Source organism: Maylandia zebra, linkage group LG11 (genome assembly GCF_041146795.1).
Source record: "Maylandia zebra isolate NMK-2024a linkage group LG11, Mzebra_GT3a, whole genome shotgun sequence".
In the NCBI taxonomy this organism is placed as follows: Eukaryota; Metazoa; Chordata; class Actinopteri; order Cichliformes; family Cichlidae; genus Maylandia; species Maylandia zebra.
Genome location: NC_135177.1, coordinates 20,485,870 through 20,513,192, shown reverse-complemented (window position 1 = coordinate 20,513,192; position 27,323 = coordinate 20,485,870). Strand labels below are relative to the sequence as shown.

Below are 27,323 nucleotides of genomic sequence, written 5' to 3'. Positions count from 1 at the left end.
GGGAACTATCTGGGATGAGTTTGTTTCATTCAGCAGCTCAGGACATGGTTGCGCAGTCCGTGCTGCGCACTGCTCAGCTCCGCATCGGCGTTATTAATGTGAGAGCGGAAAAATAAGAAGGAGCTGCGAAGCCTGTGAGTGAGGAGGTTAGTGACAAGTCAAAGAAACTTTAAAACACATTTGTGTGTGTGTGTGTGTGTGTGTGTGTGTGTGTGTGTGTGTGTGTGTGTGTGTGTGTGTAGGTGTGTGTGTGTGTGTGTGTGTGTGTGTGTGCTGTGCAAACAGAAGCGTCTCACCCGTTTAGCGTGTGACTCGGAATCACATGTCACAACATCTATACAACAGTTATTGCTAAACTTAAAGTGTGGCACTTTAATGTTCTCTAGGAATGCAAGTGTCGATATACAACTATACATTGTGACCTTTATACAGAAAAAAGCATATGCTACCTTCCATCATAACAGTGGCAATGATCTGACTTGGACATTATGTTTCAGGGGCTGCATAGTTTTAAGGCAGCTTAGGATGGCCCCAGCAGTAAAACAATAAAAAGAACAGTAAAAATTAAAACAGTAAAAAGAATCATTGTTAGATCTCAGTGAGCCGTTTTGACTGCACTTTAACCTCATCTCGATCGTTGGTAACAGTGCCACTGTTCAAGCTGAACCCTGTTTGATGCACTTTTCACAATTAGTATGGGAGCAGATCAAAGGAGACATCATATTTTAGGCATCAGGCAACTTCAGGGCATTTTCCACTAAACTGATAGTAAAAATCACAATGTTCCTTTTTAAATCATGTTTACGTCTGGCTGCTATCAAGCACTTGTATCAAAGATACAAGTGTTCATGTAAACGATTGTGTTGTGGCGGTATCAGAACATGTTACACTTGCCTTGATATGTGCTGTGGTGGTTTTGTATGGAATTTACCCTTTTTTCTCCAGGGGTCATGTGACTGTACTGCATAAAATGATAATCACATCACTGAAAGAAGCCGTCTGCATGTGTATGCAGCATGCTTTTGCAATAATACTTTATTTATTCTTAACATTCTTGGTGTTGTCCAGTAGCTGTTAATTTAGACTAAACAAGGGGAGTCTCACCCTGTTCCCATGGTTACTTGGTCAAGGTTAAGATATTGTTAGAATGAGTTGATTGAAGTGCTCATGTCCCTGTGAGAGCATTTAAAGTACTTTCGTGCCGCTCAGATTCTAAGAAAGTCCTTTTAGTCTTTTAACTATATCAAAGCCAGCTGGTAGTATATCAACTCATGTAGCCCTCATGTAGAACTTGTGGCCTACTTCTAAGTAATCTCTGCTTTCTGTGCATGTTTCCATCTTCCTCTGCACACATGATCCCAATTTTCCAGGAAAAGACTAGACTGTCTGGACCATCAGGGAAATGTGATGTGGTGATTAAGCTCTAAGGAAAAAGAAGCAGATGATAAAGGGAATAGGATGCCTATTGATAGGATTTACAATACTAATACTACTACTACTAATACTAATACTAATAATAATGCTCTGTACAGCCAAAGATAATAATACAACGTAGACAGAATTGTGGAAACTGTGCTACAGGAAATATATGCGGTGCAATGACATATACTGTCCATACTTTCCACATGTAATCGTGTAAAGTATGGCCTCACTTTGGATTTGCTTTATGGTTGCCTTCAGATTAAAGCTGCAAGGCAACATTTTCTCAATATTATTGGCCATTTATTGTTGTTCATTTTACAGGCCACAACATATTAATATGCTTGTTTCATTAACAAGTCTGAGAGTTAAACAACAAACATTAAAGGTTTAGCTGATGAATAAATTGTAGTGAAAAATTTGGACTGTCCACATCAACTGTGTTTATAACGCACTTACAAAGTGATGTACGGTGCTGTGACAACCAGAGGGCTGTTAGTCATCATGGCGAGGTTCATTTTATATTCTCACAGAGCTCTTTGAGCACTCAGTCAGCAGCTTTAAACTTATGATGTCAACACCATGTCTCAGGAGTTTTGTTTTTTGTCACGAAAATGGAAAAATTATGCTTTTATTTGGCAAATCCTACCATTCTTTAGTGGTATCAATATGTAAAATCAGTCAGACAGTGATGGTTTCACATGTTAAAGTATGAAAGGGAGAAATGTTGTGATATAATTTTATATGAAGTTAAAGCCCTGTGCATTTAACAAGAGTAACAAGAGATGCTTTGCTCTGTATCGATACTTTTCTCTTTGAATTAATTTCAACCGACTATGGAGGGAAGTGCAAAAACAAGTGCACAACAGAATCATTCAGCATGTTTTATGCAACTAAAATGCGTGGTGTTGTCTCACTGGTTTCTGAGAAGTTTTCATCTGAGCCATTTTTCTTATGATGCTAACAAAAACAGCGACTCTAATAATGAGCTGGAACAGCCGCTCGGTCATGTGTTATAGCTTTATTTAGCTGAGAAGTGTTGTTTTTAAAGAGAAGGATGACGATCAGAGAGCTTAGACAACTGTCTGATTTATTACTACACAAACAAGTTTAAGTGTATTTTTTGTCTTCTATCTTTACCTCCTAATGTGTATCTAATTTCTGGCTCATTTTACTCTAGCCTGCCTCTCTATTTCTCTAGATCCAGCACATCTGAGTAGACCCTTGGTCAGGTGTATTCACCCAGGTCGTGGATTGGTTTCAGAGATGGCAGACTCTTTGCTGCCTGCTCTGCTGGAAGCCTGCGTGGTGGTTGGAGCATCCAGTGACAAACTCCAGGAAATCTGCCAGGTTTTTGCCTTAAAATACACTCCGATACACAAATGTTTGACATAAGTAATTTACTATAAACTGATAAAAGGGTGATGGTAATGATAAACAGAAACCTTTACTGGTTATATCAGCAAAGTTCCAGTTTAGGTACAGTATGAGAAAGGACTCTCCTCCCCCTTCCCACCCTCTTAAATCTTTCCCATCTTCTGCCCCACTCAGACCATTAACGATGATGAAACTCTCAAACACCTCCTGTTGGAGCCGGAGGTTCTTTCAGTCTTGGCGCCACCTTTTGTTAGCAGAACACAGGCTGAAAGTGAAATGCTGAGATCACATGGGAAGCTGCGGCGCTCTTTTATCAGGAAAAAGAGAGAACTGCCTCCTTCAGCTGCACCAACACCCAGTCAAGGTCTGGTACATTTGACCCATAAATACACCAGTTGGAACATGAGAAAAAAACACTTTATTATTAAATACAAAACAGTTATTGATCTTTAATATCGTATTTCTTCATTTTACCTATCTTACCATAGATTTTTTGTGTCTTGGAGTTTTTATGTCTCTCCAACCAGCTGCCTTTTTGCAGGTGGAGATGAGGCAGGTCGAAGAGGAGGAATAGAAGATGTCAGTGTACCTAAAAACATCGATCTCATGGCTTTACCTCAGCTCTGCTTCCCCGGTAAAAGGTTTTCCATAGCACACACAACGTCAGACACAAAGACACACTAAGACAACTCACTCACACGTATAGTACATGTACACATGCACAATGCACGATGAAAGCTCATGTTACTGACGTCCACTGGAACATGGTAATGGTTCTTTTAATGGGGATGAAACATTCAGATGGCGGACATTGGCAAACTTACAACAAACATTTGTATATGGTGTTGAGCATATGCTACTGGCAGGATCAACCAGGTAGCCCCTCGGGCGGCGGCGGTACCGCTGCGTGCGTGCGAGAGTGCTCGCTCGGGGCTACTGAGTCCTGTTGACCAGGGTGAGGCTTTCTGGATGCAAATATGGACCGTGGTGAGGGTTTGAGAAACCGTGTTTTCCAGACAGAGCCCCGTTGACTTTGGGGGAGCAAACTCTGGGTTTACCTACCCCTCTGACAAGGCCACCGTGGTATCTATCTCACCGAACCTACCCAGGGTGTACCCTGCCTCTCGCCCTATGACAGCTGGGATAGGCTCCAGTGCCCCCCGCGACCCTGAAAAGGATAAGTGGAAGTGAATGAATGAATGGCTGGATGGATGGACAAGTGGAGTACAAAAGAAGCGGTAGACCTAAAAACAATCTACAGCATATGAAAGTCACATCCTTATGAAATAAGAAAAAATCCACCAAAGACCTGACACACGGACTCAGAGATGCATCTGACCTTTCAGCTGGTCCATCTACTGTTCACTGAAGCCTCATCAGAAATGGTCTCTGTGGAAGGGTGGCTGTTATGAAGCCTTTCTTCAGGAAAGGAAACAGGGAGAAAAGCCTCAGGTATGTCAAATTACTCAAGAACTGGAGCGAAAATCAGTGGCAACCGCCCTGATAGAGTGAATCTACAGAGGAGAACAGGAGAGAAGTACAACAGTGAGTGTCTACAGGCATCGGTAAAAATGGTGGAGGTGCTTTCGTTGTTTCTAACTGCATGTTATTTTGAGCCACCATGCAACACCAGATCATTAGAATAGTGCAAACTCTGTTTTTGCCTTATATACTGTATGTCCATTCATGTTTGCATGTTTCAATATATTTCTGCACCTGTTCCCTATTTTTCTAGCAAAATATAAGGAACGAAGAAATATGGGTGGCTCAAGACTTTTGCACTGTACTGTATATACTGCACCTAAATACCATCAAAAAACACCAACAGTCTTCTCTTAAATATATTTTAATTATAGAGTTTTTCAGAGATTTTGTACATGTGCCTTCTGGCTGTGTGTGCTGTAGCGGTACTATAATGACACATTGTGTTCATAAAACACAATGCACATGTACATTTTCATTTTTTAACCAGGTGGCCTCCAAGTAACCAGTGAACAGAAAGAGGAACAATTCCACTTCCTGGTTTTCACAGACATCCTTGGCAACAAGACCCATGGAGTAGTAATGCAGTGCTACCGTCCAATACTGGTACGAATTACTTACACATAATACTGCATATGATAGTATAATAATAAGATAAGCAGTCAGCATGTGTGCAGTGTACTGTAATGTTTCATGAAACTAACAAAACCCTTAAAAGAAAATAAGTCCCTGTTGGATTATCTGTGTTTCCACAGGAAGGGATGTCTCTCTATCGAAATGGTAGAGGGTCTTCAAAGTGTCCTAAACTCTTCTGTGCCTACAGCATCTGTGTCATATCCAAGCATCCTTACTTCACTGCACTCAAAGACTGTCTTTCATGGTAAGAAACCCGAGAACTGAACCTAATTACTCAGCAAATTAAATTGCTAAGATCAAAAAGGGGTTTTTGTGACATTTTTGACTCTTGAGTTTAAAAATAGCTGTAAGAAATCTGACTTTCAGAAGTGTGGTTATGGCAGGTTAGAGAGCCTTCTTCTCGTCTGACTCTTTCTGTTGATTTGCTAGTCTTTTAATCCAGCTGAGAACCTGTCGATTGTCAGACATGGAAGAGAGAGTGAAGGAGTTTGCGGCCAAACTGACACTTGTGCCAATTCCACCTCCTGGACAGCTGCACTTGGTTTGTGTGTGTTTGTAATCGGCTTAAATAAAGACTTTGAAATTTGTCTTTAAGAGACTTCAAAATCTGGAGCTCAGAGTAGGCCAGTGTATCCAGCACAGTGCACTACATTCATATCCACATGTTTTACAGATGTTTACAATACGTCCTCTGACCATCATACTGCCCTCCAGAGAAGACAAGGACCACCCGGTTATAGATTTAGACCTCCACCTGCCCTTCCTTTGCTTCAGGCCACAGCAGCTGCTGCAGGTAACACACACATTGTTTTGTGTTTGTGTTAATCGAACGAGTGGAGACTCACATTCATTTCCACTTCCCTCCCTCTGTTTCTGTTCTTCTGTCTCCCGCCCTGTAGGTGCTGTCTTGTCTCTTGCAGGAGCAGCGGGTGGTGTTATTTTCTGCTGACTGGGCAAGACTCACGCTGATGGCAGAGAGCTTGTTGTTGTTTCTGCAGGTTAGATCAAAATCCACAGCATATCTTCAAGGGTCTAGAGTTAGTATAAGCATGCAATACTTATTAATTCCATCCTTTAAAAAAAAAAAAAGTATTGAGAGTTACAATCAAAGTCTTAAAGGGTCAGTGCCACAGTTAAAAGGAAGGGTGCAGCTGGAAACCTTGGGAATATGGGTATTTCATAAAATTTGCCAAAATGAAATTCCTCTTATGTAAATGAGTGTGTCTGGATGATGGATGTTAATTGGTATTAATGTTACACCAAATTACAGTAAGGGATATAAAAATGGATAACTCAATTATTAATTTCCCTTTAAGCATTAAAAAAGTCACATATATTAAACTTTAGAGCTTCTGTATAGAAAACCTAAATTATTATGTCTAAAAAGTGCCAACACTAGTGGGCGATGGACCCCCTCAGTCCACAATAAAGCCATCCGCTCCTTAATCTTTGGTCCATTCATTTCTTCCTTGCCTGTCTAATAACTCTTCCAGCCTCTGCTGTGGCAGCACCCATATGTTCCTGTCCTGGCTAAAGGCATGCTGGACTTTCTAATGGCTCCTACAGCCTTTCTTATGGGCTGCCATCTCAGTCATTTTGCAGACGTATCAGCTGTAAGTACATAACCTTCTACTTTAAATTTCCCATTAATTCGCCCACCTCTTGTAAAGGATAAGGTTAAGAAATGGAGTTACCCCCCAAGCTCAAATATAAGTTAGTAGTTCTATAATTGTTTGAACCTGGTTCATGTTACTGTGTTCTACAGGAAACAGATGATCTGATCTTAATTAACATTGATAATGGAAGTCTCAGCACTTCTACTTTTGATACTGTTAACCTGCCGGACATTCCTCCAGTTGCTGCACACTGCTTCACACAGAGGTACTTTATTTTACTGCCAAAAAACTGTTAAAGTAAATACTATGCTGTAATACCAGGTAATGATTAAAAAGTCAGAGTCTTACAGTCATGTGAAAACCAAAGTACACCCTCTTTTTATTGTAACACTTTAAATTTAAATACATCATTAAAAAACAAATCATCTCATCCTAAGTAGGTCTTACAGTTATTTAGTTACAACCTCAGATGAACAAGAACATATTACACTGTGTCATCGTTTATTACAAACTAAGCCAAGATCCAGAAGCAGTGAGTAAAAGCTAAGTACACCTTATGATTCAAAAACTTGTAGAACCATCTTTAGCTATTGGGCAGCTAAAGGTTGGCCTCACATTTGACGCTCGAATGCTTCGGTATACAGAGGAGTTCAGCTCAGTGACTGCAAGATGCTCAGTTCCTGTGGGTGCAAAATAAGCCCAAAGCATCACCCCTCCACCACCGTGCTTGATCGTTGTTTTAGGGTGTTTGTGCTAATATGCTCAATTTGGTTTTCATCAAATATTAATCTGCATTATGGTCAAACATTTCCTCTTTGGTAATTTGTCCAAAGGACACTGTGCCAGAAACCTTGTGGAGACTGTGCTGCCTTATTTTTCTAAATAGAAAACGAGTCTTTATATTGAAACCTCTGTTCAGTCTTTTTCTAATTTTGCTGTCATGAACTTTAACATCTAACCTGAGTTTGAGATGCAGCGCTTGAGTTATTGGCACTTTCTTTGAGCACTGCTCATGTGACAATGGGGTGAATTTGCTGGGATGTCAACTCCTGAGAAGATTGGCAACTGTCTTGAAAGTTTTTCACTTATAAATAATCTTTCTTCCTGTAGGATGATGGACTTTAAATTGTTTGGAAATTGCTTTAAACCCTTCTGTGACTGATGGGTAGTAGCAGGCGCTTCTTTAAGATCATTGCTGTAGCCTTTCCTTTAGCATTTTAATAACATACAGCTGAGTACTCCAGACCTGCAAACTGCCAAAACATCTGCTTTTATAGAGATGCTCATATTTGTTGATGATCTTGGAAGGGTGTACTTAGTTTTTCACACACTGCTTCTGCATTCTGGATTAGGTAAATAAGTAGCAACATGGTGTAGACCTTGATAAGAACCTGATGAGGGTTTGAGGGCGTACTTTCACTTAACTTGAATTTATTTTGCAGGTGTAAGTTATTACGAATACATTTAGACTTGGATCAGTGCCACCATGCAAGTTGCACTGACATCAGTGAACAGCGGGCACAGAGGCGAACATGGCAACGCAGCCTTAACAACGACATCCAGAGGATTGCACTGGAATTAATTGTCAACATTTTCAGGTTCTGAATTTACTAATCAGTCCACTATTGGTGGGATGCTTCTTTTAGATATGTGTTAATATTTTGCTGATGTGTGTGTGTGTGTGTGTGTAACAGGGATGTGAGCAGTCATCTGAATTATGAACATCGAGTGTTTCACAGTGAAGAGTTCCTGAAAACCAGAGAGCCAGCTGAGCAACTTTTTTATAAGAAGGTAAAGGCTGACTCGGTGCGGCTTTGCTTAGAAGGGCGACAGATCAGCCGGCATCTTTCAACAGACACTGATGCTGGAGAGGTTACGCATAATTAAAAGAACTGACAGGACTGTGTTGCAGGTGCTGGAGACGCATATCTTCCATTCATTTCTCAAGGATCGTCTCAACAGGAAAATGGATAGCTTTGCACGAATGGAGCTCAGCACTCGTTCTGAGATGCAAAAGTATGTCCATTTTTTTAACCTAATGAGCTCGAGGTAACTGATAATATTAAAAGAGGCACAAATCTGGTGGTCAAACCGCTCTTGGAAAAACTCAGAAGCACCACAACCTTCATCAAGTTAGGATCTGTTACAGGGATGTCGCGTTTGGCTGTATCAGCTTTACTTACATGTACCTGTTAAGCCGGAAAGTAAAAATATATTCAGATATAAAGTTATGATGGATATGCTTATGTTGGTATATGACAACTACGCTGCTGGTAAATGTTCAGGTGAACACTTTTTCTGCAGCACTCTTTTGTCTCTATCCTCCATCCTTTAGGATGAAGGCCATGGTTGAAGCCCCACACAGACCCACCATGCAGCAGATTCAAGCCAGGAGAAAGGGCTCCATCACAGAGACGAGGCTGAGTAAGAGACTGGGCATGAGTCTCCCTAACTTGAGAGAAGATAAGATTATCGGCTTCCAAAGAAACACACCGCTCTCCAAGATCCTCCTATCTGACCCCGGTGAGACCCCAGGGGTTAATACCCAGTTAGATATAATACTTGATTGACTGATTTAATGAAGGAAACACTGTCAAGACAAAGAAAATCTGTCTAATCTGCCTTCCTCCCCTTTGTGTTTTTTGTCTCTACCAGCACCAAACACAACTCCAAAACCTATAAAGGTGTTCAAGCTTCCAGACTTCCCAGCATCTCTGTCCTTCCACTCTGTCCAAAGTTATTACATTGAGCTCATCCAGCAGCTCGGAAAAGCCATTTTCTCTGTCCAAAGTGAGAACCCTGCCATGCTGGCCAGGTATTCTCTTGTTATTCTTTATACGCACCTATATATTATATTATATACACCTATATCTATATTTATGTGCTTCCCGCTGCTTAGAATCAGCTTTCCCTGCGCTTTATTCTTTTATAAAGCTTTTCAGTGCTGTTGCTGACACCAGTGACCTGAGACATGAATAAAATAAGTTTTCTCCTGCAGATACTACTACTTGCGTGGTTTAATCAACACACTGTGTTCGCGGCGACTGGACGCACTGAGCGACTTCCAAAACCTCAATAAGACCGACACTGCAATTTTTCCCACTAGCCTGGTCACATGGCTCGTAGACTCGCTGCAAAGAGATGAGAGACAACAAGCTCAAAGGCGGCCTGAACTCAAGAGACTCATCCTCAAGGTTGGTTCACGCACGTTTTCATCGTGGTTGAAGTTCTGCACCTGCTGGTGATGAAGCAGTGATGTTGTCTTTTTTTTCTGCCTTAGGTTAAGACAGACAATGAGAAGCCGCTGGTGGAGCCTGATGACCATGTAAAGAAGTTTCAGCTTCCCTGTAAGCCTCTGTATCAGGAGGAGTTTATGCGATGCGTTCAAGAGTGTAGGATTGTTAGAGATGTGGCGACCATACAGCGTTTATTTGATGCTCTCACTGACAGTAAGTCAAACAGAAAAGCTGTCTTCTGCTTTTTGAAGCTTTCTCTTATGAGCTGTGTGTAACCTCAAGATCCCTCAGAATTAAAACTGTTACGTGTGTATTTGTAATCAGGAGTGCAAGCCAAGGGAACTCACTAAAATGCTGCGGTGCACAATTGGCTTGTGAATGTCCAAGACATTTTTCAAGTCATTTTATTAGATGACCTGATAAGATGGACACAGAAGTTACTTACACTAATTATTTTCTCCATTAACGCTCCAGAGTTGCCATTATGATTAACTTAAGCAGCTATCAGATGATCTAGTATAATCCTTTATCTATAGATTACAGCTTAACGAAGAAATTATAATTTCTGATTTGCATATCTGTCTCAGATTGAGTCTTTCAGGCCATAGTTTGGGTTTGTACAACCAAGACTAATAGTTTAAGATCATTCTCTTTACTCTTATCAACTGCTGAAATTAAAAACTGTACGCTAATGCATATAAAAAGAAACTCTGTGAACAAACCAAAGCTTCCCATTTATCAGTTTTTTAACTGCTTAGTGATTTCAGGGTTGTGGGCAGCTGGATGCTGGGCAAGAAGCAATGCTAGCAAAACCCAGGGGGCTAGCAAACAACAACAACAAAAACAACAAAATAGCTAAAAGGGCAGTAAATATTGGCCTTTAATTCACTCTGTGGTGGAAGAACATGACTCCAAATGCTAACTGTTTCAGTGCTGAGTGTGAAAATTTATTGCTCATGGTGTAGTATTATGCCGGTCGTCTTTAGAACAGCTGTTTTCAGCTGTGCACCAAAGCAGTGGACCTTAGCATGGGTATGTTTTTGGTCTGCCTCATTTATCCACAGCTCTTGGTAAAGCTGTGGATAAATGGACAAAGGAAAAACCACTGACATTTTGGTTTGGATCACTTTAAGATTGTAAGATTGGGTGTCTTTGTCTTCTATATCTCTGTCTGTTTGCATCTAGTTGCGTATGCACACCCCTCTGTCCGAGGTCAGCCAAAGCAGGTGGACCCTGAACTTTTCAGAGTCTTCTACACATTCTGGAAAGAGATGGAAGCTGAAGCACAAGATGTCAACCTGCCCTCTGATGTCATTGACCGACTTGACAATAATGAGTGTGTCTACAAGTTGTCCTCCTGTGTCAAGACTTCCCACGGCGTTGGTAAAATCGCCATGACGCAGAAACGGCTGTTTTTGCTCACTGAAGGACGGCCCGGTTTCTTGGAAATCACAAAGTTCAGAGATATACAGGTCAAGTAACATCTTTAAGACTATTTTTGATAATTGTGCCTTGTGTGTTCTCATTCTCGTCTGTTAATAAATAAACAATCTCTTACAGGAGGTAAAAATTACCTCAGTTCCCTTTCTGCTCGTTCGTATTCCATCCCTTCGTATCCAGACATCCCGCAGGCCTGAAGTGTTTGAGGCCAACCTAAAAACAGAGACTGAGCTTTGGAACCTCGTGATCAAAGAGATGTGGGCTGGACGCAAGATGGCAGATCAACACAAGGTGCAGAAAACTCAAATGATCTTAAAACAGTTTAACAGATGTGATTTTATTAGACGTACCTTCCCAGTCCACATCTATGTAATGCTGAGGATCGAGGATTTACTGTCCTTCAAGTTGTCAGCCGTAGACGTTTGGCTGCTGCTTGCATGCTGCGTCTAAATTATACTTTTTACCTGTTAGCCATAAAAGGCTGATGGGGTATTGTCATCACCATGCCTGGCGAGTGGGCAGGCGATATGGACACCCAAGTTTGTTAGTTTGATAACTCAAGAACAAAGTGGGGTAGGACTTTGAATTTGATTCCACACCTGTATCTACTAAAAATCTCTCATGAGTTTGAATCTCAGTGACGCTGACCTCAAACTTTTCTAAAAATCTTGTAACAACTCAAGAAATAGGTCGCCTAACATTTTAAAATTTATACCATAGGTGTATCTACTAGGAGGCTGATGGGTACCACTGGTCACCAGTATTTTTATAGCTTTTGCTGCAGTGTTACTGATTTAGCTACTCTGTTGGTTTGCCATAACTTTTCTGTTCTTAAGTACAACCTGCCTTACCCCTTCTTTTAATCCTTTTGTTATTATTTTAGGTTTTTAATCTTACTTTGTGTCTCTAGGACCCTCAGTACATGACTCAGGCTCTGACCAACGTTCTGCTAATAGATGCTGTCACAGGCTGCCTGCAGAATCAGAGATCCATCACTGCTGCTTCAAAGCTGGCTTACTTTGATAAAATCAGACAAGAAGGTCTGGGCTCAGAGTTTGTTGTTTTGTTTTGTTTTTGACTGTTTCTGTCAAATCGTGTAATTTTGATAAAAGAAAAAATAAATAAATATAGAAGAGTATGTTCAGTATATGCTGTTTATATTTGTTTATCGTGTTCTTGTTTCTGGCCAGTGCCTATGATAGTGCCTAAAACTACCTCAGAGACTCTCAAACACAAGATCAACCCATCATTGGACCTGGCTGAGCCACAGACCGTACATGTGCTGCTTTACACTCCAGGTATCATTGAAATGAGGGGGAGGCTACTTACCTTTACAACAGAATATCACTAAACCTATTTATATTTTGTCAATATCAACATTGGTTATCCATACACACTATTTTGAAGAGGATCTGATATTTGTACAACTATATAAAACAGCTATTACCACGTGATATAGTTATGTAAAAAAACTATGTATGGAAAATGTGAAATAAGCGTTAATTAATGAATTTAAAATCAGTGTTAACTGACTGCTGTTATCCTTTTTTTTATGTATTTAGAACACTTTTTCTTATTTTTTGCACGTTTCTTTCTCATTTCAGGTCAGCTGACTGGTACTGGCAAAGTGGGTGATATGAACCCAAAGCTGTGGGTGGCTCTCAGTGGGGGTAAGGTGGTTGTATTTGATGCGGCGAGTTGGTCAATGCTGCAGGACTGTATCCAGCTTGGACAGTCGCAGCTGGTGAGAGGAAGCGTGCTTTTACTATTTGAGCTATGAGCTATTTAATGTATCTCTCCACTGATTTTGTCCATGAAAATGAAACATGCTTATAGATCTCAAACAACATGTGTATAAAGTGTCATGGCTGTTTGACTTAGTTATTCGTATACTGAAAATGCAATAAGTTTTTGCATTGCTAGATTGTTACAGTACTCAGTGATTCAAACTTTAGACCATCTTGCAATATTATCGCACAAGCTGCCAGTTTTTAGACCACAGGTGTAGCCAGAAATATCATGCTGAGTTACAAATACATGGCAAGTGTAAAGCTGGGTCATGTCTGTCCCTTCTGCTGAGAGGGGGTCTGGGACATTTCCACATTAGTTTCACTTTTCAGACCCAGAGGCTACATCCAATTGTTTATCCACAGTCTATGTTTACCACACCATGCAGAGGATGTGAAGGGACACAGGAAGCGTGGTCGATGGACACATTTGTTTTGGTCGAGGGCTTTCGTGCAACATTCAGTTGTTTTCAGTATTGTTGTTCTCTGTGTTGTTCTCTGTATTTATTATTCAAAAAGAGCAGGTTTATAGTAGGGCTGCCACGATTTGTCGACTAGTCACGATTACGTCGACTATCAAAATCGTCGACGACTGATTTAATAGTCGACGTGTCGTTTGAAGCTTTGTAAGATCGCAAAAGACGCAGGAATAATAGCAGGATTTAAGAGTGTAATAACGGACTGAAACAGAAGATGGCAGCACAGCATGTACAAGGATGCCAGCTGCCGTTAAACCCCGAAGAAGAAGAAGCAGCTGTGTCCCAGAATTCATAGCGCGGCCCAGCTTAGTTTCCAACAATGGCGGTAGCTAGTTAGTTTTAATATTACTCTTATTATTCTTTCTGGGTCACAAAATAAACGTTTAACATATTTTCAGGCCAGAATGTAGCTGTGTAAACCTCAAATATCTGCTCAGTTTATCAGGACACCACATATTTTCAAAAGCGCTCCGACGTTTTCGGAGACGTCTGTTACCCACTAGCTCGATAGCTAGCCGGGGGCTAGGTCACTAGCGCCGTGAGAACACCGGACTCCCGGCAAATTGTTTTCAAACCCACCGCCGTCTTTCGTGACTCAGGTTAAATATATATGAGTCACTTAGATAAATTAAAAATGTTATTGTTTGGCTTTTTTTTTAGTATTTTATTTGTTCCTGAGTAAATCGGTTTGACTGAGATTAAAGTTATAGTTTTTACACAGCTGAATAAACGTCAAGCAGACAACTGATTATCAGAAGTGTGAGATGCTGGAGAATATACTCCGGTGTCCTGTTATATTTTAGATAGCAAGGAGTTTATTAAACTTTACCGAAACAATCTGCAAATTTCATTAAAATTGAATAAACTATCATCTTGTCTTTATTTTTAGTTAGCACCTTAAAAGCTTAAAGCTGTAAGCTAATGATAGTTATATAAGAGCAGATGCTGCTGGTGCAATAAGCTGTAGTTTTATGTCCAGTGGATGATGATCTGATTAGTCGACTAATCGCATAAATAATCGGTGACTAGTCGACTATCAAAATAATCGTTTGTGGCAGCCCTAGTTTATAGTAATAGAAGTAAAACAGATACCAATATTTCAACATTGTATTGCCTTTGTGTTCTAAGATATAGTGATTTTCATTAAGCTACATTAAGCTACATACATCAAGTTCCCATCACATTTTTACTTTTATCTATTATTATTTAAGATTCTAATTTAAATTCATACTTAATTTGAACATTTGTTTCTTCTCTAATTTCTTATTAGTTTTTACCTTTAGACATATGTAGTGTATTTGATTGAGCTACATACTCATCTTCTTATTTAAACTATTTGTTATTTGTTTGTTCTGCTTAACTGTTGTAAAAAATAGAAATTTGGCAGCTTTGTGATGAATAAAATACATCTTATCTTATCCTTTGTGTAGAACTGTATGATAGGACTGGTCCAGGAGCAGGTGTGGATTGGTTCTCAGGACTCTGTAATCTACATTATCGACACTCACAGCATGTCCAGCAACAAACAGCTGACCGAACACAGACATGAAGTGACTGGCCTCACAGTGGACTCCAGCAACCAAGCCAACAGGTAGAGACGTGTTAATCTGTAGTTCGTACAAAGCACAAAAACCAACACACGCGCAAAAATGAGAGCAGTCTTATTACAGTGAGTCTCAATGTGTTAATGAACATGTTGTGATGCTGTATTAAATGAGCCTTCTTTCCCAGCCTGCTGACATACTCCTGCAGCCGCGATGGGATGATCCTGCAATGGGACTCATCCAGTCTTAAAGTGAAGCGGCAGTTTTTACTCAGCTGTGATTATCTCTCCTCCATACAGATCCACAACAGTGCTCTGTGGTGCTGTGAGTACACGCTCTCTCCTCTTTCTCCCTCATTTAATCAATGTTTCTGATTATGTGTTTCGGAGTAATGAGTTCTCTCTCAAGAGCTTCATGTCACAGAGCGGGCGTGAGACAGGCAATAACAGAGCAGAGTTGATGGTAATTTACAAACGCAAAAGCAGACTGAGAAAAGCTTACACACAATGAGGGCGATGCTGACAATACATACAGGTGAAGAGGAAACAGGTGGGAGCACAGCTGCCAATCAAAGACATGGCAAGTTAAACCAAACATATTGCACAAGAGACGACGGAGTGTCAAAATAAAACAGGAAGCATAAGCACTGAGGCAGAGACTAAGACATACCTGCTTGATCAAGACGAAAGGCTTATAAAAACAGAGACTTAACAGACTTTAAGGGGACACAAAAAGGATGAACACAGGATGAAACACAGAGAGATGACTACAGGGACAGGATGGGACAAACACGGGGATCAGGGCTTAAGATGTAACAACTTGGCAAGACAGGGAAACCATACAGCCACAGAGACAGGACACAGGGAGACCAGACCGGGGAGAAAAAAGGGTAACAAAACACAGAGACAAGACACGGAGACGAGACTAGGGTGAAGTGGACACAAAAGGGAACTAACATAAACAAGAACCAAGAATTAACTATATAAATAACAAAAGTGCAGTGGTACTAGGGAATACTGAACTCCAGACTCAGTAATACAGAGCTTGAATTTGCATATTTCTTAAATCCAAGGAAGTTTATAATAAGTGCAGAAAAAACAAAACAAAACACTGGGCTGGAGGCCCAGGAGCATGACAGTCCACTTGTTCTCATTGCTTACATACATTGCCCAGAGGTATCTGGGACAATGCCTAACATTTTTTTCTTGGTGGTCTAAGTAGATCAATTATGTCTACACATTAAGCCACCTTAAGCCAAATGTGTTTGGATGATGATTTGAGGATGTGTGTTCGTGCAGGTTGTGGTGACGGCATTGTGGAAGTGAAAAAGAGTGGGACACCACAAAGAAAGATAACACTTCATAAGGACCTACAGAGCATGCCCAGTAGTTTCAGCAGCTTCATTTATATACCAGAGGTGACTTTACAATCCTTGCTTATATGTCTGTTAATTAAGAACGCTAGTGGTGATTCATTGTGTCAATCCATGTCTCAGTCAGTAGGTGGCATGCAGTCACAGTGTACACAGCAAATTCAAAAGTGTTAAATGTTTTGGTGTTAATAGTCTCCTTGCAAAAGTAGAGTTAATTTTACTCTAAGCAGAGTCACATTCTTTTAATGTAACTCTGAGGTGTAAAATGATAGTAGTTAAAACCGAGTGTTAAAAATGAGTGTTTCTCTGTCAAATCTGGAGGGGTTACAATGGAAACATTAACTCTTGACCTCTTAACTCTGAACTCCTACAGTTACAGGATTGTTCATGTGTTTTGTGTGTTTGTTTCAGCGAGGACAGCTGTGGACAGGCTGTGCAGACTCAGTAGAGTTGTGTCTCTGGCACACAAACAATCACAGGCATCCGTTTAAAATAATCTCCCTGCCTGGAAGTTCAGGGGTCACATGTATGATTCGTGTCAAAGACCAGGTGAGCTGTGATTAGCATGTCAGGTCACGAAATGATCTTATGTTTGCTGCTTTGTATTGATATTTTTACTATTGTTGTCAGCATGTCTTGTGAGGTTTACACAAACATGTCAACCATTCAGTTGTTTTAATCATTCAAAACATTTTCATTTATCCAATGAAACCTTTCATTGATGTCCTTTTGTATTCTTAGATCTGGGTTGGAAGGAGTGATGCTGGGGGTCAGTGTAATGGTCAGCTGAGTAGCCAAGTGTTGGTAGTGGACATAGAGAGCCACACGGTAGCAAAGGAGCTGCAGGCCCATTCAGACAGCATTCAGACGCTCTGCTCTGCCGAGGATCGATATGTCCTCAGTGGCTCTGCGTGTCGTGACGGCAAGATCGCCATCTGGAAGGTCGAATAGAGTCCAAAAAAGAAGAAGGATCCAAAGAGATGGAAGAAGAAGAGAAAAAAGAACTACTAGAATTACTATTTTTGAACAGTTTTGTTAGTCTGAAAGCCAATGCATGTCTTAAACCAGCATTATTATTACATTTGTTTTTGTAAAAAAAAAAAAGAAAACGAAAAAGCAGGGTGCAACTCATCTGGCTGAAAAAAGAATGTGTGGAAGAAAAATGACCCTACGTCTCATTTATTCACACCATCAGTAAACACTTGTCTAAAATATTTATGGTTTAAGTCGTTACTCAAGTCGTATTTAAGCGTGACGTTCACTAAATAATGGCAAAATAGACTTTAATGCAAAGTTTACCTCTGTGAAAGGAAAAAGTGGAAACTCCTAAAAGGAGTCCTCAAAAGAGCTGCAACACTTTTCTTTTTTAATGAAACAGCAAAATATCACAGGAAATGAATTCATATCTCATGTTTGAAGACACATTATCTGTTACTGTACACAGATCATTTGTGATAGTAATACAACAAAGTTGAAAAGGCTGAAGACTAAAAAAGGGGAAAACATTTGTACCAATATTTCAAATGTAAATGATATCTAAGAACAAAAAACCCCTAATCTCAAAAAGCCCTTAAACATGGCATTTTGAGATTTTAATTTTTGCATATTCACAACATGTAAAAAGATTCAATCTGCCACATGATTGTGTGATTTTAAACTTTAATTCATATGCTTCCCATCCTTTAAATATCAGTTCTACATGGAATTGTTGTCAGTTTATTGGTGTTTTTCAAAAACAACTGAAATCAAATTTCTCTTGGAGAAATTCTTTTGCACACAGTGCTTAACAAATGTATTAGACCACCTCCCAGTGTAAGGTTTATGTCACAGCTGCTGCAAATTAACAGTATTCGTAGTTATCAAAATCATTTTTTTATGTTTTTAATCGTCAATACACCAATGTGTGCAAGGTCTTTAATCAAAGTTATATTTGTAATGCCAAAATATCATTGTTAGTCAAAAATTTGCAAATGTACTGTTTTGCAAAAAATCATGAATTTTGTTTTTTGATTAAGATCCTAAATCAAAAAATTATTTTAATTTGAATAGAAGTCCAATGTGCCAGCTCAAATTTGGGTGTAAAAATCCAAATTGTTTATTATTTGTTTAATAAACGATATAATTTTAGTTTAAATAATTTTTTGACAAATTTCTAAAATATCTGTGTGTGTTTGTATTTATGACAGTTGCACTGCATATTAGCTATAAAGACCTCTGCCAAATTAATTTAAAAAGGTTATCCTTAACCATTAAAACTGATAACCCAAAATCTGAATCACATGTGCAGTGTTAACATTTGTGAAACACATTGTAGGTTGGAAAAGGTCAGCACACATGAAGCATATTTTATTAAAAAGACACGTAATTGATTTGACAGTCATAAAATTCATTATTAATATAAATACAATGCAATCAGTCAAAGATTTGCAAAAACACACATCTGTGAAGTTTTGAAATAGCGATTAACCCTTTTTTATTTTGTCAAAAGCATTTAGGAAGTTTTGAAAATTCATAAATTTCTGAAATTAAATTAAATACATAAATCTCAGTGAAATGTAGATAATTGTTGAATTGGGTGACATTCTCCTGGTTTGTCATGTTCTGTGAATAAAGGATGCTTTCATGCATGTCACTGGACAAAAGGCTGAAATTTCTTCTATGATCTCAGTAGTATAATTCCTGATCCCACCAACCTGTAAAACAGCAAGAGATAGATTCATCGTCATGGAATGAGAATGGTTAATTTAATGATGATTGAAGAAGAAGAAGATTTTTAAACTTACTTCCTGGGTGTCTTCTCACTCCCAACTTCCTGATCTCATCATAGACAAAGATTAAAATACCAAATGGAAGTGGAACAAACCACCACTGAACCCTGAAGAGAAAATAACCCAATGTGTTAACATTTAAAGAACCTTTTGGTTTTTAACAAGCAAAAATGATTGTGTAAGTTAGTAAGTATAATATTAAACATTTTCTACCTATTGTCTCAATATTATGTTTTAATAAAAAATGTGTTCTGTAGATTACTGACAATTTGTTTTCCAATCCAGTCTGAACTATGATTTTAAGATGGTGACCATGTAAATGAGGACCTGTGTTTTTACCTGATGGGCATAAAATTGAAGATGTTGGGCATTCCAGGGCAGTAGCAAAGCAGATTACCCAGGCAGAGCTGGAAGACTATGGCGGACACCAGGACTCGGTTCCTGCACACGAAAACATAAAATCTCCCAGTTGGATCTTGTTACAGTCACTTATTAGACCAAACACATGGGAAATTTCCCAGATAAATGTATCAAACTTGTGTTTTGTGTTTAGGAATTGCAAAATTAGTGTTTAACAAAGACTCTGTAGTCAGCTGTAGCTCTTAAGAAAAGTGGCTATACAAGCATCTAATGTTGCCACTTTCCTGACTCTAGTTTCATGTGTTGCACTTTAAGCTCTTTTTGCTTAATTTCAAGACAATCAGCAGGGTTAGCCATCTTGGATAACAGTTAAACACTCAGACAGGAATTATGCTGGTTTTCTACTTTATCCTGGTTTCACAGTTATTGACAAACTAGAAATGTTTCCGCTTCACATTTAGCTAGTAGCAAGTCATGGTATAGACGGGTCTTTGCTGACCTGAAGAAGCCTTGCTGGAATGCAGAGAGACGTCGTGTTTTCCTGATGAGCACATCTGAGATCTGGCAAATCTCTATACTGACGAAAAACACGGTGTAGCACGTATATTCTTGATACAGCCTCTGACTGTAGGTCTGCACACAGAGAAGAAGAAATGAGAGAGTAAGTCCTTCCATAAAGAAATTACAAATATCCCTATTACCAAAAACACTTATAGTAACACTGAAAGTAAAACAGAAGGTCTAAGCTAACCCATTCTTGTCCATAGCTGTCTTGTAAGTCTTGAAGTTTGACGTCTTCCCACTGACCCCGCAGGCCAACGCATAAGAGTGGAAACCAACCCTCCTGAGCCATGGCGGTGAAATAATCAGTAAAACCTGCGTAAGACTGAATGGCTCCTAAAACATACATAGAATAAAAAGGGTCAGAAGTTTCTAAACAGTATGTAGATGCAGAGAGACAAAAATAGATATTCTAAGTATTAGCAGTACCATCTCATCTGCTGCACTTTACAGGATGGACTGAGATAGTTTTGTGTTTGTCATTCAGTTAAGGGTAACTGGGATAAGCAATTCCAATAGTAAAACTGTACTGCATGTATATTTTAATGACACAAACACTTATAGCCACACCTATCTGGAAGTACGAATACACAGCCAGGGCTTCGTTCACTAGGCGATCACGCCGGGGGTTCCTAGGTTTAAGGTGCATGATGTCACTCTCTGCTTTCTCGTATGCCAGAGAAACCGAGGGGAACTACACCAGAGAGAAATAAACATACGAGATATCAGTCCAAAGCACATATGAGAGTGAAGAATATATTAATATCACTAAATCACCCACTGTTAAGGGCTAAACTGTGTGTGAGTGGTGCAAGCAAATATAGGATAACAGCAATCATCACTAGTTAAACCAAATTATCAGCGTAATGACTGTAATTAAGCAATTTTCTTCCTTAAGGAACTGGTACTAATGACATAGTTACTCACAATGTCAGTGGCCAGTTCAATGAACAGGATGGTGATGCAGCCGAGAGGAAGAGGCACGCTGACGGTGATGTAGACCAGATATGGAGTCAGCTCAGGAATGTTCTTTGTTAGCGTGTAGGCAATAGACTTCTTCAGGTTGTCAAAGATAAGACGGCCTACAGACACACATACACAGGTGTGACAACAAAAGGACTCAATGTGCTTTAGCTTTAACTGTTCATTGCTTAGTACAAGCAACTGCAGGATGTTTATAATTACCACAGGTTTTACCTCAAAATCAATAGTACTTTAAGTAGGAAAATATAAATTCACTCTACATACGACCACTTTTAATACACAGCAGAGTTTCTTCTCAAGTCTCACCCTGCTCCACTCCGGTGACAATAGAAGCAAAGTTGTCGTCCAGTAAGATCATGTCTGCTGCGTTCTTCGCAGCATCTGAGCCAGCGATCCCCATGGCGACGCCAATATCGGCCTTCTTAAGAGCGGGAGAGTCGTTCACGCCATCACCTGTCACAGCCACAATGGAGCCCTGGGGTGGTGAAAGATGAAAACAGTCATTAACCTGAACACACTGGGTAAAATGATATGAGCAAACCAATCTCTTCCCCTGCTGCTTCTTCATTCACTGTCCTCACAGGGGGGCCATAGTAAGGTCTAATATCTAATATCTTACTGTAAGGGGACCGTAAGATATTAGCATATGCTTTTATGAAACATGTGCACAACAAGTTTAAAAGTCAGGCCGCGAGTTATGAGGTGGAGGCAGGGTAGTGAGAGATCACAGTGTATTTGTATTTACCAAACGCTGACAGCTCTCCACAATAATCAGTTTCTGCTGAGGGGATGTTCTTGCAAACACCATCTCAGGATGGTTGCGCAGCGCCTCGTCCAATTCGTCGCTGCTCATGTCTTTCAGCTGGCCACCGCTGATCACACAAGCACGAGCTTCACTGTGCAGACACATACATATACATCGTTTATTTATTTGTCACAACATATGCTGAATGATTGTGAGAAATAAACATTAGACTCAAATGTACAGACAGTCAAATGTATAAGCCACTGAAATGGGAATTGTTTAAACTGTGGTCTGAAGCGATGCAGTCACCTCTTGTTGACTTGTTCCACAGGTATGCGCTTCCTCTGGGCAATATCCTCAACTGTTTCACTGCCTTCTGAGATGATGCCAACATTAGCTGCTATTGCCTTTGCAGTAATTGGATGGTCTCCAGTTACCATGATAACCTAAAGTTATGAGAAAAAAAATTGCATTACGTGAGTAAAAACTATTTTTTAGAACTCAAACCATCTAAAAAAACAAGCCGTTTAAGTGTGGCCATAGTAACGCACCCTGATACCAGCAGTACGGCATTTCATCACTGCATCGGGTACAGTGGCTCTTGGTGGGTCAATCATTGAGATGAGGCCAGCAAAGCACAATCCAGATGTGGGGAAATTCATGTCATCCGTTTCAAATTGATAGCCACGAGGAAACTCTTTCTCATTTAGATAAAGGTGACAGAAACCTGGGAGCGCAGGGAAGGATGGTTACAAACACAAAACCCAAAGCGCCACCAAAATTAATTATGTACTATCAATTATTACGGGCCATAAAACAAAGCTGATTACAGTGAAAATGTTTTGAAAGATTTGCTCAAACCTCCAACAGTGTGTGGCGGGAAAAACAAACAACTCTAGCAACATTTTAATGAGAAGCACTCTAACCCAGTACTCTTTCTCCCAGCCCTCCCAGGTCCATGTAAGCCGTCTGAAAGGATTCGCTCCACTGCTCGTCCAGCGGCAGCTCCTGGCCTTTTACCAAAATGGTGGAGCAGCGTTCCAAAATACGTTCTGGTGCTCCCTTCATCACCAGCAGATAACGCAGGTCCAGCGGATCCTCTAGTTCATGGATAGACAGCTAAGGATCAGACAAGACAATTAAGTAATGTAAAGCTCCAGGTGACCACAAAATGATCTTTTTTTTTATCATTAAGAATGCAGGGATTCATCAAGCATGACAAAATATCTCTGTTGCTACCTGAAACTTGTTGGTAGAGTTGAAAGGCACTTCCACAATTTTCTTAAAGCGGTTTCGGTAGTCCATGGTGTTTCCTACAGTGAGCTCAGTGAACTTGAGCAGAGCGGTCTCAGATGCATCTCCAACCACAATCCGCTATGAGAGGCGGTAAAAGCAATGTGATGAGAACAAATCTTTTCATGAAAGAGTTAGATAGTGGGCCACCGAGCTACTATAACTTTATATAATGTTTATAATAAAGCAAGACTAAATGCAACATTTTGCAGGGCCAGAGTTGCACTATATGCAAGCTGACTCCAAATCAAGTCAAACCAAGTTTAATTAAATAGCACAGAGTTCACGTAATTACGTACATATGAGACAGTAACACCAGAGATCATCCTGTACCTTAGGAATGGGTATTCCTTCCTGGTCCGGTTTGAATATAGCTCTGTTGCAGAGGGCTGCAACTCTCGCCAGGGAACGCCATGTCTCTGATGACTGATCGAAACTTTGACCTATGCATATTTGATTATTGTTATAGAACTGTTTACAGCAATACAACTGGGTGATTTCAAAAGGCACTGCTTTAAATGTGCTTATTTACCAGACTGATCTTCTGTGGTATCAGCAGCGTGAATGTGGTTGTCAAACCAAAGGTGAGCTACAGTCATCCTGTTCTGGGTCAGTGTGCCTGTCTTATCCGAACAGATCACTGAAGTGGAGCCTAAGCACACAAGGGTCAAAGGTTACACACGCGTCTTCTAAACGTACGAGAGACTGGATTTTATGAGGACATTTTTACGATGTTATGAATTGCATACGTGATAAACTTTTTGATGAATGGCAATGACAGTTTTTATTCATAAGACATTTCATTACATAAGCTTCATATGAAAGAGAAAACATAAAAAATGTAGGTTTATTATAACTTGAGACAATAAAACAGCCAAAAAAAACCAAAACAATTTAACACACAGACAGATATAAACTGTCAAGCCTGTGGAAAACCACTCAGCACATTATTATTAACTAATATCTAAATATTGCCAAACTTGCAATGATTTTATCACCACAATTGAACTCAGTGAGACTTTAAATAATCTAATTATAAATAAAATGATCCCTTTCATCATGAAGTGATTTTATAATAAGCTGTCTCCGCTGAGTAACAGTCTGATATGCTGACCTAATGTCTCCACGGCCTCCAGGTTCTTCACAACACAGTTCTTCCTGGCAAGTCGCTTAGCAGTGAGAGACAGACAAACCTGTCCAAAAGAAACAGTTTGTTATGGGCTGGTGTGTTACTACAAAGAAGAACCACAGAGAAAACGAGTAACTGTGTACTAATACACAACACGTGATTCTTCAAAATGAGCACTTGTAAAGCTGGGTTCTCTTATTATAAGACAGACAGGTATTTGACACACACAGATGTTATAGTAGATGTGAAACTTACGGTTACTGTAGCAAGTAGCCCTTCTGGCACATAAGCCACCACAATAGCCATGAAGAAGATCATGGCTTCCAGGAAGGCATATCCAATAAACATGGCAACCACAAAGAAGGTAAACCCAAAAAAGATCGCAAGACCAGCAATGATGTCCACAAAATGCTCAATCTCGATAGCGATAGGCGTCTTCTCGTTTCCTACACCACTTGCTAAGCTGGCAATCCGACCGATGATGGTACGATCGCCTGTGTTAATGATCACGCCAGTGGCCACACCTGGAGGGGAGAGGAGATACTGTATGTTTGTTTACCGTGTTTAGTTACTGCTTCTGCTTCACAACAAACTGAAAAATATTAGCAGAAGCCATCATAGACCTATTTTAGGCAAAGATAATGTGTTAAAGAGTACAAAAGCCAACCCTGTTATCTAATGTACCTTCCAGACAGGTTGTGGAGAAGAAAGCAATGTTCCTGGTCTCCAGGGGATTCTCGTGAGTACATTCGGGGCTCCTGGTTTGTGGTTCAGACTCCCCAGTCAAGGACGAGTTGTCAACCTGGCACACAAAGTATATTTACAAAAGATTTCCTACATATCTGCATGTTGAAATCGAGATAAGAAACAGAGGTGTGCGATAATGGACCGAGCTCTTTCATGTTTTTAATTCCATTAGCCAAGTAAATGTGAACCTTTTAGTGTCCCTCCATTATTCAAATCATCAACTCGTGTTATTTAAAGAAATTTTACTTTTTAAACTTTGACCATAGGCCTGCATTATAACATAGCATTATAACATTTCTAATAAAGTATCCAATGCTATAGGACAGTATCCTGTCCACAGTGCACTGCAGTATGTGTGTATTTTACCTTGCAGCCCTGACTAGTGATGATGCGAATATCAGCAGGGACTCTGTCTCCTCCTTTGATCTCCACCAGATCCCCCACCACTAGTTCGTTAGCATTGATCTGGTTCTTCTGACCATCACGGATTACTAGGGCTTGCTAATGTTGGAGAGTGGGTTGCCAGATTAGACAAGATGAAAGAGGATTAAAACATGAAGGCCAGAGAGATATAACAGACGTCATTAATAATATAGGCCAACATTTGGTAACATTTTGACACCTGCATTTGTGCAACTTACTTGTGGAACTAGGTTTTTGAAGCTGGCAATGATGTTAGTACTCTTGAATTCTTGGTAGTAACCAAAACAACCGGTTACCACGACAACAGCAATAAGGACAATGGCCAAGTACAGCTGGAGTGAGAGAGAGAGAGACAGAGGATGTTAAAATAGGACGTCGTTGCCCTCCTTCCCACAGTCTCTCTTCATTTGCCTCCCAGTTCTCTCCGATACTTCCTGCTCAAATCAATTTACATGAGCCATAATGCATTCGGTTCAGTTGTACACTAAAGGAGAAGCAAGAGAAAGGGAAGAGTGCTGACTCACATCATCAAAGCTTGTGAGGTTCCCTCTTCCAAGTTCAATTCCAAAGGCGATGAAGCAGATAACAGCGGCAACCCACATGAGACACTGAAGGCCTCCAGCCAGCTGCCTGGCAAACTTCACATACTCAGGAGTTCCTTTAGGAGGCTTCAGCTCATTAAAACCATCTCTCTCCAAGACCTCTCGGGCGAATGAGGAGGTCAAGCCCTGTGGATGGAGTACAGAGCAAGACACATGAAAAAAAGTGAACTTTAAAAAAGGACAGAGGCACTGCCTTTGTCTTGTTTAATGTTGCATAATAAAGAATAAATAAACAAGACTGAAATAAAAGATGAGAAATGTCTTACTTTATCGACACTGGTGGTGTACCTCATTTCAAGCTCTTCAATTGTTATTTCATGGTCATCCTGCAGAAGGAGACAGACAAAATTACAGATTCAGAAATCTTCCAAAGGGGAGTGAGCTAAGGTTATGTACTCATATCTAAATTGATGCATTTGGTCAGATCTCAACAGCAGCTGGAATAAGTCATAAAAGTAACGTGGAAAGTGATAGAGCCTTTATTCAACTAATTCCCAATCCTTTCTACATGATTAAAGGTGATAAAAGAACAGAGCTTTCTTAAAATCACTCACTATATCCATTTCTTTTTTCATGCCCTCCAGCTTTTCCTTCTTCTTCATCTTTTTCTTCTTCTTCTTGTCCATGTCGCCATTCATTTCGAACATGTCGTATGAGTCCTGAATGCAGGTAGATATGGAAACAATACTTAAGTCCATATATTTTGGATGGTGAAGAGACCAAAACAAAAATAATTTCATACATTTGGTATACACAGCACCCTTCAATGTGACCTTTGTATTGCTAACATTAAATGCTTCTTAAATGAGTTTTTTGTTAAATTATTTTTTTACCACTTCATTACAAAACCCACAGATGAACTGTACAGTTAGATAAATAATACTTATGTATTTATGTATATATCTGAAATTATGTATTGCTATTTCAACTGAGGCATTTCTGTATACTGCACAGTTATTTATAGACATCTATAAACATATACGCTTTTTTGAACCCATTCCCAAATATACCAGAAACTACAAAACAGGTCCATTTTATTTTTATATTAGATCGACCTGCTGCTCTTTTTCACGCTTAATTCATAATATTCTGTGTCACCTACTTTCATGGTTGCAGGTGTGACACGGGAAGGTTCTCCCAAATCAATGGAGGTCCACACCACTCTGTCCTTCTTTGCCCCCGAAATGTTGTCACTTAAGGTACAGTCCCGAACACGCGCCCTGTTTCTCACTCTCTCTCTCACACACACGCGATCTTACACACACACACACAATGGTCTGAGACACAACAAATTTTCTGGGAAAGGTTTTTATACCTCAAAAA

At 39.9% G+C, this 27,323-nt stretch overlaps 2 protein-coding genes across 2 annotated transcripts; one reads left to right on the top strand and one right to left on the bottom strand.

Moving 5' to 3' along the window:
* Window positions 1–58: 58 nt before the first annotated feature.
* On the top strand, window positions 59–19,038 carry LOC101468254 (DENN domain-containing protein 3). Its single transcript, XM_023154510.3, has 28 exons — window positions 59–146; window positions 2,621–2,769; window positions 2,971–3,160; window positions 3,338–3,430; window positions 4,769–4,884; window positions 5,034–5,158; window positions 5,344–5,455; window positions 5,588–5,707; window positions 5,814–5,912; window positions 6,408–6,527; window positions 6,680–6,795; window positions 7,973–8,128; window positions 8,225–8,321; window positions 8,443–8,546; window positions 8,866–9,053; window positions 9,186–9,345; window positions 9,529–9,724; window positions 9,811–9,979; window positions 10,952–11,238; window positions 11,327–11,497; window positions 12,117–12,246; window positions 12,397–12,504; window positions 12,811–12,950; window positions 14,903–15,063; window positions 15,204–15,340; window positions 16,315–16,433; window positions 16,800–16,937; window positions 17,130–19,038. Exons 2-28 carry the CDS (start codon window positions 2,686–2,688, stop codon window positions 17,337–17,339), a joined length of 3,846 nt encoding a protein of 1,281 aa, XP_023010278.3. The 5' UTR covers window positions 59–146; window positions 2,621–2,685; the 3' UTR covers window positions 17,340–19,038.
* LOC101464178 (ATPase H+/K+ transporting subunit alpha) lies at window positions 18,949–27,231 on the bottom strand. The gene is made up of 24 exons (XM_004541406.2): window positions 27,103–27,231; window positions 26,555–26,659; window positions 26,267–26,326; window positions 25,923–26,126; window positions 25,617–25,730; window positions 25,342–25,476; window positions 24,913–25,030; window positions 24,484–24,752; window positions 24,214–24,292; window positions 23,632–23,751; window positions 23,433–23,542; window positions 23,046–23,180; window positions 22,733–22,925; window positions 22,358–22,533; window positions 22,116–22,252; window positions 21,807–21,957; window positions 21,368–21,536; window positions 21,005–21,159; window positions 20,648–20,771; window positions 20,268–20,413; window positions 20,016–20,149; window positions 19,496–19,597; window positions 19,172–19,263; window positions 18,949–19,081 (listed from the first exon to the last, which is right to left on the bottom strand). The coding sequence occupies exons 1-24, from the start codon at window positions 27,106–27,108 to the stop codon at window positions 19,053–19,055; spliced, it is 3,063 nt and encodes a 1,020-aa protein (XP_004541463.2). The 5' UTR covers window positions 27,109–27,231; the 3' UTR covers window positions 18,949–19,052.
* Window positions 27,232–27,323: the final 92 nt, after the last annotated feature.

Coding starts and splice junctions, on each gene's coding strand:
- LOC101468254 (XM_023154510.3), top strand. CDS start 2,686: ATGGCAGACTCTTTGCTGCCTGCTCTGCTGGAAGCCTGCGTGGTGGTT. Junction 5,913..6,407: donor GCTTGTTGTTGTTTCTGCAG/GTTAGATCAAAA, acceptor TAACTCTTCCAG/CCTCTGCTGTGGCAGCACCC. Junction 8,129..8,224: donor TTAATTGTCAACATTTTCAG/GTTCTGAATTTA, acceptor TGTGTGTAACAG/GGATGTGAGCAGTCATCTGA.
- LOC101464178 (XM_004541406.2), bottom strand. Junction 20,414..20,647: donor GTATTCGTACTTCCAGATAG/GTGTGGCTATAA, acceptor TGTATGTTTTAG/GAGCCATTCAGTCTTACGCA. Junction 19,082..19,171: donor AGTGAGAAGACACCCAGGAA/GTAAGTTTAAAA, acceptor GCTGTTTTACAG/GTTGGTGGGATCAGGAATTA.